At 52.1% G+C, this 17,843-nt stretch overlaps 1 protein-coding gene across 2 annotated transcripts in view; it reads left to right on the top strand.

Annotated features, from left to right (window-relative positions):
* Positions 1–17,497, top strand: part of WHRN (whirlin) — a 108,318-nt gene extending 90,821 nt beyond the window's left edge. For both annotated transcript variants that reach the window (XM_019540628.1, XM_019540627.1), the window contains 5 exons: positions 9,338–9,409; positions 10,217–10,796; positions 15,231–15,409; positions 16,161–16,283; positions 17,159–17,497. In XM_019540628.1, coding sequence (XP_019396173.1) covers positions 9,338–9,409; positions 10,217–10,796; positions 15,231–15,409; positions 16,161–16,283; positions 17,159–17,341 — 1,137 coding nt within the window. In that variant the 3' untranslated portion in view covers positions 17,342–17,497. The remainder of the gene's footprint in view (positions 1–9,337; positions 9,410–10,216; positions 10,797–15,230; positions 15,410–16,160; positions 16,284–17,158) is intronic.
* The last annotated feature ends 346 nt before the right edge of the window (positions 17,498–17,843 follow it).

Here is a 17,843-nt window from a genome sequence, read left to right as displayed (position 1 = left end):
GTTTTTCCTCCCCAGGTGGAGAACCTTGCATTTTTCGGTGTTAAACACCATCAGGTTCTCATCCGCCCATTTACTGAGCCTGTCAAGGTCGGCCTGGATTACTGCCCTGTCCTCAATTGTGGATGCTTTACCCTGAAGTTTGAGATCATCAGCGAACTTGGTCAGTCTGCTTCTGACTCCAGTGTCGACATCATTAATGAAGATGTTGAACAATACGGGTCCAAGGACAGAGCCTTGGGGGACCCCACTAGTCACAGGGCACCATGATGATTGACTTCCGTCAACCACCCTCTGGGTCCAACCACGGAGCCAATTCCCCAGCCAGCAGATCATGGTGAAGCCAAGGCTGCAGTTGGCCAGTTTTGCCACAAGGTGATCATGGGATACCAGATCGAAGGCTTTTTTAAAGTCGAGATATATGACATCAATCTCTTCCCAATTGTCCAGGTGATAGGTCACCTGGTCGTAAAAGGAAATAAGATTGGTCAAGCAAGACCTACCCACAACAAACCCATGCTGGTTATCCCTCAGGTTGCTGCCATTGGCCAGTCCATTAAGGATGGCCTCCTTGATGTTTTTTTTCTAAGACCTTCCCCAAGATAGAGGTCAGGCTGATGGGCCTATAATTTGCTGGATCCACTTTCCTCCCTTTCTTGAAGACAGGCACCACATTGGCCTTCTTCCAATCTTCAGGCACTTCACCAGAGCGCCAGGAGTTCTTGAAGATCCGTGCCAGGGGCTGGGCTATGATGCTCGCCAGCTCCTTGAGTACCCTGGGGTATAGATTGTCAGGGCCGGCTGACTTGAAGGTGTCCAGCCTCTCACGCTGTTCCTTCACAAGGTCGGCATTGATGGAGGGCAAGGAACCACCCTCACTTAGGCGTCCCTGTTCTGTAATGGGCAGGGGCATCCCATGGGACTTGCTAAATGGGTACTTTGCGCTAGTCTTTCACAAGTTGGCTTTTTCCTGGGCATTGGTCATCAGTTCCCCCTTTTGGTTTAGCAGGGGTCCAGTGTTGCCTTTGCTTTTCCTCCAGCGCCCCACATATCTAAAAAAGGACTTTTTATTGCCCTTGATATTTGTGGCCAGTTGGAGTTCCGTCGCAGCCTTGGTGTAGCAGGGCACTAAGGTGCCTGCTACTGACAACAGTAAAATGGGCTCAGCTGCCAGTCACCAGGGCAGCACAGGTACGGGTTGCCAAGACAACCAGTCTGGTCAGCTGACTGGAAGGGGGCAGGGCCTGGCCTTCATAAACAAGCTAGGTTGAGGCCAGAGGTCAGTTCCCCTCTGGCAGCTGAAGAAGCGGGAGCTCTGTTGGAGCAAGCAGAGCAGAACATAACAGAGAAGCCTGATGGTCTGAGCAGCGTCAGCCCAATGATGCTGGGTGGAGGAAAACCCTGGTAGGGATATGAATGGAGCTATGGATAGCCAGTGGGCTTGGAATTTATGCTATAACACAGGAGTGTGAGGTTTTTTGTTTTGTGGTTGTTGTGTACACCGGAGGACCGGGCGAGGCTGTAGGGGCTGGAGGAGGCCTCATAGGAGCTCCCCAGCGGGGGGGGGGTTCCTAGCGTCGGAGAGTGGCGCTGCGTTTTGGGGTGTCCCGACCCCGGCTCCAGTGCGGGCAGCATCGGGACGAGCTCAGTGTGGGCGCACGCAAGAAGCCCCAGTGGGGCATAAGACCCGAGAAGGGGGTCTGGGGGCCAGGTAAGGCCAAGGCCGCCTGAGCCCCGATTTGCGAGAAGCGCGAGCAAGGCCCCAGTGCAGGCGACAGTAGAGAAGCAAGCCCCAGTGTGGGCTGCGGGAATCGCGAGGCGAGGCGCAAGCTCCGGTTGGGGGCAAGAGCACGGGGCGCAGGCCCTGGTTGGGGGTGACGGCATAAGAAATAGGCCCCAGCGCAGGCAATAATATAGAGGCAGGCCCATGGGGAGACAGACCCCAGTGAGGGCTGCGAGGCCCGTGGGGCAAGGCAGGCCCCGGTGCAGACGGCAAGAGCTGCAAGGCCCCAGGGAGGGCGATGGTACAGAGGCAAGGCCTCAGGGAGGGCGATGGTACAGAGGCAAGGCCTCAGGGAGGGCGATGGTACAGAGGCAAGGCCCCGGTGCGGGCGAGAGCCACGGGAGACAGGCCCCAGTGCGAGCGAGAGCAGTGAGGCAAGACAGGCGGGCACGGAGACGAGTCCGGGGACCCGTAAGGGCATGGGTGACTGTGGGACTCATGTGCAGCCCAAAGGTCAGAGTGCACCGGGTGGTTAGACTGAGCCAGGATACATCCAGGCACCGTGCCAAAGAGGATAGAAAGGCAGCCTCCCTTGAACATATTAACATCAAAGACGTGGCGGGTGAGATAAAGAGGGTGCATTTAAACTGGATTTGGCACGGTAAGTAGGGGCACTAGGGGAGGTCACGGCACCCCTAAGGCTGCCCTGCCACTCTTGGCTTTCCTGGTTTGCTCCCTGCAGGTCCAGACCAATGCAGAGTATTCCTCCTTGGAGGTGGATCCCATCCTCCATCCTTTGTAGGTCTGTCTTTTTAGATGCAGGAGGATTGCCAGTTCTCTGGAGAGCCAGGGGGGCTGCTGTGCTTTCTTGCTGCCTTTCTTCCAAGATGGAATAGCCTTAGCTTGAGCATTGAGGATCGCTCCCTTGAGGAGCAACTACTCTTCCTGGACTCCCCTCCCTTTGGGGTCGTGGTCCCTTAGGGCCTCACCGACAAGTCTCCTGAGCTTGTCAAAGTCAGCCCTCCTGAAGTCAAGGACCTCTGTACTGCTGACTGACTTGACAGCTTTTTGGCGGCTGGTAAAGGTGATCAGCTCATGGTCGCTGTCACCCAGCTTCCCTTCTGTCGTTAGGCCACTGATTAGGTTTCCCCTGGTTGCCAGTACCAAGTCAATCAGCGCTTTGCTTCTTGTTGGCCTGTAGACTTCTTGCGTCAGAAAGAGCTCATCCACGCATGTGAGAAAGCTTTGCAAACATTTGGATTTGGCCAAGTGATCATCCCACGAGATGTCTGAGTAGTTGAAGTCCCCCATGACCACCATGCACCAGGAGCATGTGGCCTCAGCCAATTTCCTGGCAAACTCCTGGTCAATCTCTTGGCTCTGGGAGGAAGGTCTGTAGTAGACTCCCACCATTGTATCTCCTGTGCTGTGTTCCCCACAGATTTTAACCCAAAGTGTCTCTAGTTGTCCACCCTAGGTGCCCATGTCAGCTTGTAGGGATGCATAGTTCTCCTTGACATAAAGAGCTACACCTCTGCCCCTTTTGTCCACTCGATTCCTCCTGTACAGGGTATAGCCATCTATACCCATGGTCCAGTCATGGGTGGAGTCCCACCAGGTCTCCATTATCCCTATGACATCGTAATTCTTTGTGTTAAGCAAGAGGACAAGTTTCTCCTGTCTATTCCCCAAGCTCCTGGCATTTGTGTACAGACAGGCAAGTGTCCCCTTGGGGGCCCTTGCCTTGCCTGCAGCTTGCTCTAGGGCTGGGGCAGGGGTGGGCTCCCTTAAGTGCCTTGGCCTGCTGACTTTGCAAGGGTTGCTCAGTGGGCCAGCAGTGGCGGTAGTCCCCCCGGCCCCCAACGGCCTTAGTTTAAGGCCTGATGGAGCAGGTCAGCCAGTCTGGCTGAGAAGAGCCTCCTCCCCAGGGGGGAGAGGTGGAGGCCATCCCTTCCCAGCAGTTCGCTGCCTCTCTCGCCAAAGAGCGGGCTGTGGTCATGGAAGCCAAAGCCTTCCCGAAGACACCAGCACCGCAGTCTTTGGTTCACTACCTGTATCCTCCTCTCCCCCCTCAGCCCGTAAACTGAAACCAGAAGGATCAAGGAAAACACCACCTGCACCCCCAACCCCTTAAGCCCCACTCCCAAATCTCAGTCTGTGGAATGATCTCTCATGCCAATATTTTTCCCATTGTTCTCCAAGCAAATCATTTCCTTTCATTTTCCCATCCTCCGCTGAGTCCTATTACTAGGCCCAAAGCCACAAAGATAATAATAATGAAAAAAAACCCAGCAACCCAAACACTTTCCTTAAATGGCTTGACTACATCCAATGTGTTTAATTGTCTTTTACATCTCTTTGGGGATCTAACATTTCATAGACATTGGAGGAAGTTCCAGCAGATGAGGAAATGCAGATGTACTATAGTTTCAAGCTAATCAGTTGTTTAGCCAACAACAAATAACATGCAGTTAAATATAAATAGTACCCAGCCGACTCCAGTGCAAATGAACAAACATCCTCCTTAATGGGAAAGAAATGAAATATGTTTGATATCATCAGCAACAGACTCTCCAGATCAGAAGTTACTAAAGATTTTAACAGCCTAGTTGTTGGCTTAATTGTGGAGGGTGCGATCAGTCTAAATAGGAACAGTTTTAGTGGCCTTATTTCTACTGAAGCAGGCTCTGTCTAACAGTTTTGTCTAAATACCACTGCCCTGATAATAAGATGTTCCCACGGAGATGAAAGGAACATTCAATTTGTTTGTTTATGGGACATTTCTTAAGAGACTCTTATCTCTGCACCACGTCTTACCAGGTTGGGACGTTGTTGCTGACTATGAATCCTGGGATCGGTGATCTTCTTCTTCTCATTGTACTCACAGGCTGCCAGTGTGAATCTAGGTGGTTGGCAAAGACAGAATCAAGTTCACTATGGATAGGAACATTTTGGGGCACCAGAACTGAATGTGGTTTGATCTTTCTGGGCTGATGAGACCAATGTGTGTGGAGCTGCAGCCCTGATTCCTTCAAGTTGGCGTATCCACTTGCCCTGCTCTCTGTAGCTTCTGAATCAGCAGGCTTCCCAAATAGGGCGGCTACCTTTTCAAAATTGAAAGGTGGGAGACATGCCTTCCTCCCCACCCCCTCCTTTTCCCCCCCGGCAGGGCCAGAGCAGAGCCCAGAGGAGTCAGTGTCAAGGGAGGATGTGGGCTGCTCGCTGCAGGCTCAGGGCTCCCTGCCCTGCTGCCCTCCCACTGGGTACCCACAGGCTGCATCACCATGATGAGGCACCCCCTGTCCACCTGGCAGCAGTGGGGACACAACTCCATGCTGCCTCCCCCACTGCTGCCAGGTGGGCAAGGAACGCCTTGCCATGGTGGTGCAGCCAATACAGGGCTTCTGGCAGCCCCAGGGGAGGGCAGCAAGGTGGGGAGCCCGTGTCCTCCCTGACCCTGTGCACAAATCTGTGGGGCATGTGCCCTCCCATGCCTCCCTCCCTGGGAGTGCACACAGTGGCAGGGAGCTGCCCCACCCAACCACCTCCCAGATGAGCCACTCAAGGCTCCATCCTGCCTGGGCACTGGGCCCCATGCACCACCCCAGCTGGGCAGCACCTCCAGCCCCAGCTCCTTCTCCTGTCCCACTCTCTTCCTCACCGTGGGGGCCTCAGTCTGTTCCCCCCAATAAACTTACCTGCAGAGGGCTGCTCCCCACCGCTGCCTGGCTGTGTGCCCAGCCATGTGTGCACACATGCATGTGGCACTCCCTGCATCCTGCTCCCCCAGCCCCCAGCAGCAGGGGTGATGCATAGGGGGGGGTGTGAGTGCACGTGCACTCCCTGAGTGTGGCAGTGCACCCACTGCAAAAAGATGCCATCCACACTGTCAGCAGTGTGGGCACTTGCGGACAGTCACTGCTCGCCACCCCACCACTGACACCACTGGTGGCATCTGCAGGCGGTCCACGATCCCTGCTGGCTGCCACTGCCACTGCCAGCAACAGCTGCAGGTGGTTGCCAACCCTTGGTCAGCGCTTGCCTCCTTGCCGGCGACAGCGGTATCTGTGGGAGCTCCCCCGCTTACTGCTGCCGTGCTCCTCCCACCACCACCATGTTCCTACTGCCACTGTGCCCCCTCAGCCGCCGGGGGCATGAGTCGTTCATGCCCGGCATCTTTGCAGGCTGGAACTCTGCCATTGCCTGTGTTTTTCCACAGTGAAGAGAAAAACCAGATACCTGCCCAATACTGGGAAGCTGGGACAAATGCTGACCCGGGGTCATTCAGCCTGGGACCGGGACTTGACATTCACATTTTGGGACTGTCTTGCCCCATTAGGGACAGGTGGTCACCCTGCCCCAAAATGGATGTGTGAAGATGCACTTCCTTCAACCTTTTGTTCTTCCTGGGCAACATTTTTGCAGACGTTTGCAGTCTTTCATGGGAAGCTTGTCATTGGGGAATGGCTCCTGTTTCTCTTTCTGTCCTCATAGCAGGTGGGAGTAGCATGTGGAGACAATTGTGAAACAGAAAATCACAGACAGTTTATAAAATCAAACAGCGAGTCAACACTTGCGCATAGAAAAAATCCTCCAATTGTGTGCTGGTGCAAGATTCATGCTCACAGCATACCAGCGCAGTGGGGTCATAACTCACTAATTTCAGTGGCATCAGTTAGGCCTAGACCAGTGGTGCTCAACCTGGTTTGACTTAAGGCCTAGGTCAGGAAATACCAGCTGCTAACTTTTGCTTGCTTTTTGACTATGGGAAAATACCAGATCAATCCTTCTGTTACAAAGAACTGAGAACAATCAGAACAGGTCAGAAATGTTTAGGACAATACAGATCCCTATTTGAAACCTCTAAGTTTATCTTTTAAATCATGTGTTGGTGTTCACACACATAGCAGCTCTAATATTGAGCAAAAACCTGCATCACCCTTCAAAGGATCTCTTGGCACCTAGGGTGCCGGGGCACCTTGCCTGAGAATCGCTGGCCTAGAGAGTCAAAAGTCAAGCTCGCCGCAGCACAGCCCTCCCAGGCTCCAAGTTCTGGGGCCAGAGCCCTGGGCCTGCTCAGCCCTGCTCAGAATAGCTCTAACCTTTCATTAAAGATACAGGAAGAGAAGAGAGAAGCCAAGAAAAGCATGAAAGTGTTTGAAAAGCAGAGTATTAAGCAAGGCTTTCATGTTAAGGGTATCTCTCATTCCCTTCCCCTTTATCTGTAGAGATTTGGATAAGAACAAACTCCTGTGTGACAGTCCTTCCCATTGCATTGGAAATGGCAACTGTCCTTCTCTCTGAAAAAAAGGGGAAGGTAGTTGAATGGACTGGAGCTATTGTTCTGGCTGATATTAAACTCCTGTCTTGCTTTTCCTCAGATAAAACAATCACCTTCAAAAGAGGAGAGGAGAGAACAGCAAAGATTAAAACTGAAGCATCTCTTTCTGCCCCTGACTGCTGAAGCAAGGCCGTTATATGGTCTTATCGCTCTGAGTCCAGGCAAACTTCTACTAGTGTTGGGCTCTTCAAGTCACTGCTTTTATTTGCTTTTCTGGTCTTTAGCTCATAAGAATGCTGCAAAAGAAACAGTCTAGGTCCCTAAGCAAGATTGTTATGTAACAGAGGGCAAAAGAAGAGAGAAAAGAAAATAGAGAAATAAGATTGAGGAAGAAAAGGGCACACAAGGAAGAGAACCAGAGTCTCCCATTCCACACAGGACTCCTCTGAAGGTGCTGGAGATGGGGATGTCAGCTAGGTCTCTCTCTCTCTCTCTCTCTCTGTCTCTCTCTCTCTGTCTCTCTCTCTCTCTCTCTCTCTCTCTCTCTCTCTCTCTCTGGTTTAGTATAATTAGGATCAGAAGGCCCAGGAGAGTGAAAATGCATGATGTGGTCCCCAAACATGACTGGGTGGTAGACAGCAAAGCCCACTCCTTTCAGCCCCCTGGAGTCGATGACAAATTGCCTCACCAAAGTAGCAAACACTGCAAAACCCTAGGTTCTGATTTCCAGTCCCATCTTCTTTCTATTCACAAGACACCATCTTAACAGAGCCCCTGGGTGATATTAAGAGCGCTGTTATGGTCACACCAATGTGGTCATTCTATCTTTAACTTTTGCTGACTTTTCTAAACAATGTCAATGTAACCAAGGTCAGCTGGACATTTTTTACCTGAGACAGCACAGGCTCCTGCACAGAAAGGAGCACTGGTTTTGCAAGTCACACTCACCAGGAATGGGGGCTTTGCACATTGCAGGCTATTAGTGCCAGGATTCAACTCCAAGCCTGTGAGTACAAGAAGAGGGTACAGTTGCCAGAACCTCACTCCCAGCCTGCGACGTGAATAAAACTCCTAAGCAGTAGGACCCAAGTTCACACTCACAAGCAACAAGGTCAGTGAGAATCCAGACACAAGAGAGTGCTAACGCCCTAATTCTTATTTAACCATGGAGGGCTGCTCTACTCAAGTTGACAATGGTGGTAAACTAATGGAGCTTGCTTTGGGAAAGAAGGTTATGTCCCTTGTTGGGATGGACTCCGCACCCCAGGGGATTCACCCATGTTCTGGATTCCAGGTGTTGTCAAGGCCCCTGTCTCCCTTCCACTGCCCCCTAGCAGCTGTGTCCCCATACAGAGTCACTCCTGCCATGCCTGGAAATGACATTTTCACAAATTCCCAGCTTTAATGAGCCACGCATTCACCACTTGGTGCCTGTCTCTGCTGGCTGATAATATCCATCTCCAAACCTCCTCCTGATTGACAGCCTCCCTCCCCCCTACAGAGTGAGAGTGACAAACTAATTTAATTTTTTGCTAATTTCTCAGGCTCTGCTGATGGTGTTGACATGTTCCAGGCTGTATTTTGACATTTTCTAATGACATTTTGACTATAATTATATTGGGGGGGGGGAAAAAGGAAAAAGAAACATCTGGCATTCTTTCACATCTGAGACTATCTGAGCTGATTTGGTGTCAGGGAGGTTTTCAGGGGGATCTGCATTTAACTCTTTCAGTATTCACAAAGAACAGAAGTCCTCCCTGCCTAAGAAGGTGAAAATGTGAAAATGTGATTGGATCACTCCTTCAAGTGGCTTGGCTGAGCACAGGAAGGGGATCAAAGGCACCAGGGACTGGGGGCTGCAGTGGGTGTGCCTCTGAAACGGTGTTTCTCCAGAGAATGGCGTGAGGGTAATGGAAAGGAAAGGGTGGATGTGGTTGAAAGATACAGAATGATTTCTTCCCAGTGAAGGTGAGATTCTCGATGGAAAGTGAGGGCTGGCCACATACAGAGACATGCATGCCCCACATCACTTGCATTTGTTTGCACCCACTCCTTTGCTTTGCATTCTGTGTTTCCCTCAGCCACAATTCCTATTTGCTTTTCCTTGTCTGTTGTGTTTGTGTTTCCTGTAATGCAAGAGAAGCTTTTCATATAGACAAACCTTCTGCATTGATATTCAAACCTCCATTTGCTGAGACCGTTGCCACCTGACCAAAGGTTTTTAAACACCCCCTAGTCCTGTTGACAGGCTCCCTGCCATGCTAGTGCCTCTGCTTTGCCTTGAGTCCCTGCACAGTGCAGTGACCAGACTGTCTGCCTTTCCACTGTGCTTCTAGAATACATCAGACCTGGAAGGAAGTGGAGACGGGGTCCAGAGCAGCATCAATGCCCTGCCAGACATTTCCCTGGTAAGATACCCTGCCTTTCCCCGCTCCCCAGCAAGTGCTGGACATAGCTGCTGAAAGCTGACTGAAGGCATCACATTTGGTCTCCTTATGTTTCTAATTATTTCCCATATCATGATTTGTGGCACTTACCAGAACGGGGCTGGGGCTAGCAAATAACATAATACAACTTCAAGAAAGGACTCGGCCTGTGTGTATAAGTGTTTTATTCAAGTGTATAATTGCACCCACTGCTACCAGTAGCTAGAGTGAAAACACCCCAGATCCATCCTCTAATGGTTTTCATGCTCTAGTCCAGTGGTTCTCAACCTTTTTTGTACCAAGACCCATTTGTAAACATCAGTGTTCAATCGTGACCCAATTCTCCTCACTCCTGACCTGCTGCCCCCAGGGCACAGCCCCCCAGGGTGTAAGGGAGGGGTGGGTGTTTGGGGCAGGAGGAGCCCCAAGCAGCCCCTTGCAAGCTGGAACTCTGCCAGTCTGCAAGGGAAAAGCCACAGCTTCCCACATTTTTCTCCTTTAAAGAAGAATCCATGTTTAAAGTTTCTTGATCCATTTTTAAAGTTTGTTTGTATAACAAACTTTGGTATATTCTTGCAACCTGCTTTTGAGCCGCAACCCACGGGCTGAGAAACACTGCTCTAGAGCATGATCTAGTTGCTTTTTAATTCAGGAAGTAACTTCTAGCCCAGGTGTCCACAGTCCGGGTGAAGTACTGGGCGCTGTGAGCTACAAAGTACCACAGGCCAATCTTTAGGGTCCCTATACTATGATGGGCTTTAAAGGCTGTGCTGTTCTGGTTTCTGGCAGGATGATGTTTCGTCTTTCCCTGATGAACCACCCAATTTCAAGCCCCCGCCCCCACCAGTTCCTCAAGCACTGGATTCTTCTACAGCCCAGCAAAGAAACGCAGCGAAAGAGAAGCTCAAGCGGCCTTCCTCTGATTCTTCTCAGTCAGGCCTCTTCTTTATGGCCCCCCGAAACCCAACTCCTCCTCCCAGCCACTCCGAAAAGGACGCAGCCAGCTTGGCTTCCTCTGTGGCCACATCATCAACTGAAGATTCGTCCCTGAGCGCCATCTACGCCACCATTTCTTCTGCCACTGCCAGCTCCAGGAGGCAAATGGATGCCCGTTTGTCCTTGGTCAACCAGCACCCAATAGGCCCTTTCCCTAGAGTTCAGTCTCCAGCCAGGTTGAAGAGCCCGTCTCCCGAAAGCCGCCCTGCCAATAGCACTTCCCCTCCTCCTCCACCATCGCACCCAGCCCCTCCTCCTCCAGACAAGGGCAGCCCACAGTCTGCAGCCAACCAGCACTTCATCATGGTGGAGGTGCATCGACCCAACAGCGAGCCAGATGTGAATGAAGTGAGATCCCTGCCCCAAGCCAGAGGTGGGTGCCTTCTCCTCGTGAACTGAGTGCCATGGGGTACAGTCGGGTCACTAATGGTGACGGGGCTTTGGCGCTATTAATTTGGGCAATGGCAATGAAGCTTGGCAGGTCCAGTCTTATGTCCAGCCTCACGCTAGTCTGTTTCCCAGGAACCTCCCACCAATCCTGGGCGAGTGACCTGCAGGCATCTCAGAGTGGGAGCTGGTACCAATATTATAGTTTTACAGTTTCATAGTTTCTAGGGTCGGAAGGGACCTGAGTAGATCATCTAGTCCGACGCCCTGCCATGGCAGGAAAGAGTACTGAGGTCAAACGACCCCAGCAAGGTGTACATCTAAAATTTTAAAGAGAATATCTTTATATTTATAAATTTATTTTTCAAAGAAAATATCTTTACTTTGAAAGCCTGAGGGCCTGATGGGAAGGCCTAGAGCTATTTCTCCACCTTATTCAGGCAGCTGGATCGGGGTGTTGAATTCTGGGCTGTAAGAAATGGAGATCCTTTGTTTTCCCCTCAAACATGAGAGAGTTAGAAGGGAAGAAAAGGTTGCAACTAGATATGGAGGGAGGGCTTTGAAGGACAAGTCTTATATCTGCAGACACATCCCTGCTCATGGACTTAGTTAATTAAATTAAGCTTCAGAAAAAGGATGAGTTTGGGCAGCATCCAGTATGCACAGGGATAGACACAGGAGTGCCAGCTCCTGGAGCCCCTCTAATTAAAGTGCTGCAGTGTCTCTTGTATCAGTATCCTGCTGCTTCAAAATGGTGGCGGGGGTGCATGAACTAAAGCTCATTTGATTAATCGAGTCTTGCCCGACACACTGTCAGAGCAGCCCCACAGCACATCTGCAGGCAGCCCTGGATGCTTGTGATTACGTGCTGGCTTCAGGGTGATTTCAAGTGAATGTCTGGCCTTTTCCAGTGTTATGGAGACAAGATTGAAAATTTGAAACCAAAAGGACCAGAAACCCAGAAGCAAGTTAAACCAGCCAAAGGGTTTGTTTCACTCTCCTGATTCTGAAGCCGTTCTCCTGATGTCTGGGCGTCCCTGGCTGCTGTTGCTTTGATGGCTCAGCATGCAGAGTGCTCTCACAGCAGGGTATACCCTACCTGCCTGCTTTCAGCTGAGTCTTTAAAGCCTCTTCTAGACAATTTTATTTGACCTTTAGTTAAAGACCAAGCTGTGTTAGGCAGTTGATTACAACCGGTCCCTTGTGGGGGGTTTTCCTGAGCTAGTTAATAAAATCTGTTTCTGATGAAATTGTAAAGGAAGCAGGAAATAACCCTGGGCCTGTTTCAGCTGATGGCAGCTGAGGGAGAGGCTTGTTTGGTACAAGGTACATTTGGAGGCCAGATTTAATGGGTAATGTCCCTTTTAAGCAGGAGGGGGGGCAGGATGAGGGAGAGGAAGAGAAAAGGAAGGAAACAAAGAGGTAAATAAAAGAGGTTATACATATCTTGGCATACATAGGCTCATGTGGATCAACGCTGGGCTGCATTCAACTGATTCCTCCTCAGATCTCCCTTTATCTGCCTTGAGGGGCTGCAGTGTCCCCAGGACGCAGTCTGTGCCTGGACACGTGTCCAGTCCTGACGTTCTCTGTCACTTGTCCCAGATTCTTTGGGGCTGATTTGCACTGTAATCGTCCACTTCATCCCAGAGCTGTTTAAAGTGGCTTTAATGTGAATGGGAATCAGCCCAAAACTTGTCCTAGAGTTCACCCAGCAGCAGTTTACTGAGATGAAGTGAAGGGAAATACCCAGTTGGTTTCCCGTGTCCACCTGCAGCCGTCCCCAGGCAGAGCCCCTGTGACTACCCCAAGTGTCCTTTGGGCTCTGGAAACCAGCCCACTGCAGGGAGTTGCTGCCCTCATGCGGCACAAGCATCACGTTGCAGCTGCCAAATTTGCCACTGGCTGAGCGATGAGCAATTTGCTTTTCCTGTTCTGTTTGGTTCTGTGTAGCATCCCATACCTGGGCAGCTGCAGGCATTTCTAAAAGGTTTTATGGCCACAGTCAGATGCAGATAAATCCTCTTCCAAACCCAAGTGAAACCTCCTGGCCCATTACACTTGCTCTGATCATTATTAGATCAGATCATTAGATCAGGGCCCCACTATGTAGGCATTGTACATGCACACAGTAGTAAGAGGTCACAGTGTGGTAGGCAAGACAGACAAGGGCTGGAGAGAAAAAGGAAGAAGAGGTTGAGTGACATACCCAAAGTCACAGAGCAGATCAGTGGCACTGTCTTACTCAGAGTCCAGCTCTCCAAGTGCTTTAGCCTCCAGCCAGTGCTGCCTCTAGCTTGCCTGGCATCCAGGACAGCTTGGTTGAGAAGGACCTGGCTTGTCATTTCTGAGCCCCCCATTCAAGCCCAATGGCAGCTCTAAGTGGAGTTACACATGGCTGTATATGTCAAAAGGTCCCTCCAGCAGCTCTCTGCTTGATGGGGCTTTTGGGATGATGCAGATATGGCCCTGTTCCCTGCACAAACCAGTATCCATGCACTCTCTCCCAGTTCCCTGAGCTCCCTGAACTTCACACATGAGGTTTATGGACTTCTGGCATATCCTGGAAAGGTCTCTCTCAAGAAAGAAGAGATGTCCCCACAGAAACCCTCCCCATATTCCATAGTGGGTCCCTTGCCTGATGAGACTTTGGGATATGGTAGGTCCTGTGGAAATACCCATGCAAGGTGGACAAGAGCCATGAAGCTGACAGTCACTTACCTCAGTATCTTGGTATGTAATTGCATGAAGAAGCACCTAGGGCACCTTGCTGGGATGTCCGTGGAGTCCTCTTCTCTATAGTTTGCCTTCAATGAATGCTCTTGAAAATGCTCAGAGCTCTGTTTCTCTGAGGAGAAGGTAGCCCCTGTGTAAAGATATGAATGAACTAGCATGGATGGACTCCTGGGTGGAGACTCTCCAGAACAGGTGACAGCAGTGCTAGGACTGTTTAGACATGATCAGGGCTTTGACTGCTCAGACAGACAGGATTGCATGTTCCCAGAGGAGTCAGACAGTAAGCAGAGGTGGCATATCCTTAACAGTTTGCAGAGATGGGCTAAGGGCTTCACTCAGCCTGCCTCATAAATCATAACTATTTTGATGGTGTATGCAACACCTAGCCCTCTGCAAGGACTGAATGTCCCCCAGCCCATCCAGACAGGGCTTTCTCCCTGAGCAGTGCAATGCTGCACACAACATACCAGCTATTTCAAACCAAGGTATTTGTACTGCAGTCATGTGTACTGGAGGGACATGGTTCCCCAGTGCCATGCTAAAGGGCCCATCAGTGGTAGCCCAGAGACTGTGAGGCCTTTGTTGAGCCCTGGCGCTGCAGGGAAGATGAAGTGGGTGTGGGCATTTGAAACTACTGATTTATACCTAGTGAGGATTTATACCCAAAGGTTAGCCATTTGTTCGTTGTCTGCCAGTAACAGGCATGCAAATATATGCAAATTATGGCTCTGAATCAGTTTGCTTGACATGCTGGGCAAGCTGGGTAACTGCTCGGTGCACTGCCAGCTGAAGGGTGAGCAATGTAAGCACAGCTCAGCAAACCAGAGGCCACTGTTTCTCACCCGTGGTTCCAGCCCCGACAGTATGAAACTCCCTCCACTTTGCTTTGCTTCCCAGAAAGTGCCAAAGGAGAGTTTGAATCTGCCCTGCCTCCCTCAGAGCTTCACTGAGGTACAGACTGAAAAGAAGCCATGAGGCAACCCCGTCTGTGCTCCAGGAGATAACAGAGCAGACCCTCTGGTTACGCCTGAATGGGCTTTCAAAACTGGATCAGTGCTGTAGCTGGGCCTCAAAAGAAAACCTGGATCTATCCCCTACCTCCACCCAGGGTCGGATCCAGGTCCAGTTCTGGTCCTAAAGAGGGCCAAATTTTCACAGGTGCTCAGCACCCAACGTGCATGGTGCTCATAACCTGGGCCTCATCATGGACATCTGGCTCGTCTGAAAACTTGGCCTGTCAACCCAGCTTCCCTGAAGTATTTTGGTGCCTGGCTCCTTCTGGCTCCAAAGGAAGCTACAACCCCAAAAGCCGTTGAAGATCTGGGCCCTGGTTCAGTTGGTCCCTGTGCTCAACCCATACTGGGCTGCCCATGTCTTCACTTGCTCCTGAGCATATTCACAGCCTAGGACACCTCTCTAAGGCAGACCTAGAAGCTTTATGGGGGCTGGGGTTTGTTAGGGACCATCCCAGCTGCAGAGTCTTCCCACAAGTCCTCCCAGCTACCCAGAAACAAGGATTCACTTTCCTTCCTAGCTGTGCAGGCTAGGGAAGAGTCGTGCAGCATCAGTGCTGCTTTGCAGACCCCTTGGGAGCTCTGCTTTCCATGCAAGAGACTCTCTGGATATGAGCCCACCACTTACCGTCTCCCTCCAGCTAACAGCCCCTGTCCTGCTGTCCCCCCAGCCTCCACACTCTCCCAGCTGTCAGACAGCGGACAGACACTCAGCGAGGACAGCGGCGTGGATATTGGTGAGGTCGAAGCCAGTGGCAAGGACAGGGGAAGGCAGCAGGTCTCTGTGAAAAGCCGAAGCCCCAAGGAGGCACCAAGGAGTGATGGGACAGCAGAACGGACCTCTAAACCGGTAAGATGATCTCCCGAGGTCCCTTCCAGCCCTAATGTCTATGAAATCTATGAAATCTATGAAGAGCGGGGAGGCCCAGATACCCAGTAGGGCTCTCCCAGGCAGGGAGATTTACCCCAACCTAGTGCTGAGGGGAGGGCCAGGCTGCATGGAACGGAGCCATGTGCCACAGCTACAGGGGCTGGCACCCTCCCAGCTCTTGGGTTGCAGATGAAGGGGCTGGTGCAATGCCAGGCTCAGCCAAAAGAGGGCATGAGTGGTCCTTCCTGCCTAAAGCAACCTGGGACATGGCAGGGTTGGTGGCCATGGGATGTTCTCCGCCTAGCAGAGATGCACAGAGCACTGCGGGCCTGCAGAACATCCTCCTCCTCTGCCCATTGGGGAGGGAGCATCAGACTGAGAAAGCAGGGCTGAGGATACCTGATCTCTGCAGCTGGGAGTCTCCACAGGGCTGGAGGGCTTTGTTGGCCAGGCAGAGAGCAAGCGCCCTGCTTCCTGGCCAAGACAACACGCACTCTGGCTGGGCTGGGCCAGGCAGGCCAGAGAAGACAGATGGAGGCATGGCTGAGCTCCTGCCATTACAAGCTGCCATGTACAGGCACAGCCCTCAGCCAGGAAAGGGTTAACCTGTATGGGGTAAGGTCCCCTTGGCTTACGAGGGCCCTGGCTGGGTGGGAGCTGGGCTTGGTGCTGGGCAAGGAGAAAAGGGGCCCAGCCCTGATCAGTCACATTGGCATCTCCCCTATTCCAGCCCGGCCTCCGTGAGCCCACATCGTGTCTGATTCGAGTGGCAAAGAGTGCGCCCACCTTGGGGATCGCCATCGAGGGTGGAGCCAACACCCGGCAGCCTCTGCCCCGGATAGTCACCATCCAGGTAGGTCAAGCCAAGAGCAGGGATAACTCGGTGCGGACACCACCTCCATCCAAACTCTGAGAGGTCTCATAGGATGCAGAGCTGGGCTCTTCTAACAGGGATGCAACCAGGACCCACCCTCTCTGCCATCTCTGAGCAGCTGGCTGGCTTACAGCCCTCCCAGCCCATCTCATCTTCATGGGGATTTGTGTCTCACATGCCTGGGTGGGGGGAGTGACAGGGGCTGTAGCTAGCAGGGACATTGCCACCTTGCCCCCCAAATGAAACAGTGGGGTTGCAAACAGAGGAGTGAGTAATAGTATCTGCCATAGACAACTGGCATTTGGAGGATGACTTTGCACTAGAGCTGGGGAATGCCAGAACTGTGGCCCGTCTCTGTCTGGTGTTTGGCTCAGGAGGGGAGTGGGACTGAGACCATGTGAACAACCATTCGCTGCAATTTAAGAAGTAATCACAGCTGAGAATTCAGGCGGACATGGGCTGAGCCCAGATGAGCCGCTGAATGCAGATGGCAGCAATGTCACATGTAGCCAGTACCCAGCATGTGCATGAACCCCTGCTGCCATAAGGCCACTTGATCAGCTCTGTTGTCCTCACCTGCACATATTACAGTAATGCCTGAAGAGCCCAGCTGAGATTAGAGGGCTGTTGTGGCAGGAGCTAGACATAATGAGAGCGAGTCTGGGCCTCAAAAACCTTGGTCTAAGTAGCCAAGCCAGACAGAGCAAGGGGAGCCCTCTGTCCTAAAATGTTCTAGGCAAAGGCGGCTGCATTTCAGTCTTGGGCTGAGGGGCCTCATGAAGCATGAGGGGGGAAGTGGGAGGGGAACACGTGCTCCAATATATGAGATCTTCCTTTTCTCTAACTCGCTGCAGCGAGGAGGCTCTGCCCATAACTGTGGGAAGCTGAAGGTGGGTCACGTGATCCTGGAGGTAAATGGCACGACACTGCACGGGAAGGAGCACCGGGAAGCTGCCCGCATCATTGCTGAGGCCTTTAAGACGAAGGAAAAGGACCACATTGACTTCCTGGTCACAGAGTTCAACATGGCACTTTAAGGGGCTCCGGCACCCCCTCCCCCCCAAGCTGACCAGACAGGAGCATGAGGGAGCCAAGCGGAGAATCGGGGTCTCGGGGGCACAGACAGGCGTGTTAGTACGTGTGCCCACATGCAACATCACAGCACCAGAGCCACACCGCGCCCCCAAGCCCCCCATCCCCACAGCCAGCACATGCATCCCCTGGGCCAAGAGCAGGGGTGCTCAGCACTGGGCCTGAGACTGATGGAGATGGCCTTTAGACCAACACGGCAGTGAGAGGAGGAGCAGGCAGGAAGGCAGAGAGGCCAACTCTGGCTGCTTGCTGCCTGCTCTGGTCCCTCCGGGCATTGAGCCTCGTTGGGTCACTTTCCCAGTTTAAGCCATATTCCAGATGTCTCTCCCTGCCCGTCCTCCCCGGGGACAGGCAGTGGGGGGTATCCACACCCTAAGAGCTCACCCACCTTCGGCTGTCCCAGCAGCTCTGTGAGTGCATCCACCCCCTCTTTTATTCCCCCGTAGA

The sequence above is a fragment of the Crocodylus porosus genome, unplaced genomic scaffold (assembly GCF_001723895.1).
Source record: "Crocodylus porosus isolate Cpor-Errol unplaced genomic scaffold, CroPor_comp1, whole genome shotgun sequence".
NCBI lineage: Eukaryota > Metazoa > Chordata > Crocodylia > Crocodylidae > Crocodylus > Crocodylus porosus.
This window is presented reverse-complemented; position numbering and strand designations above follow the sequence as displayed.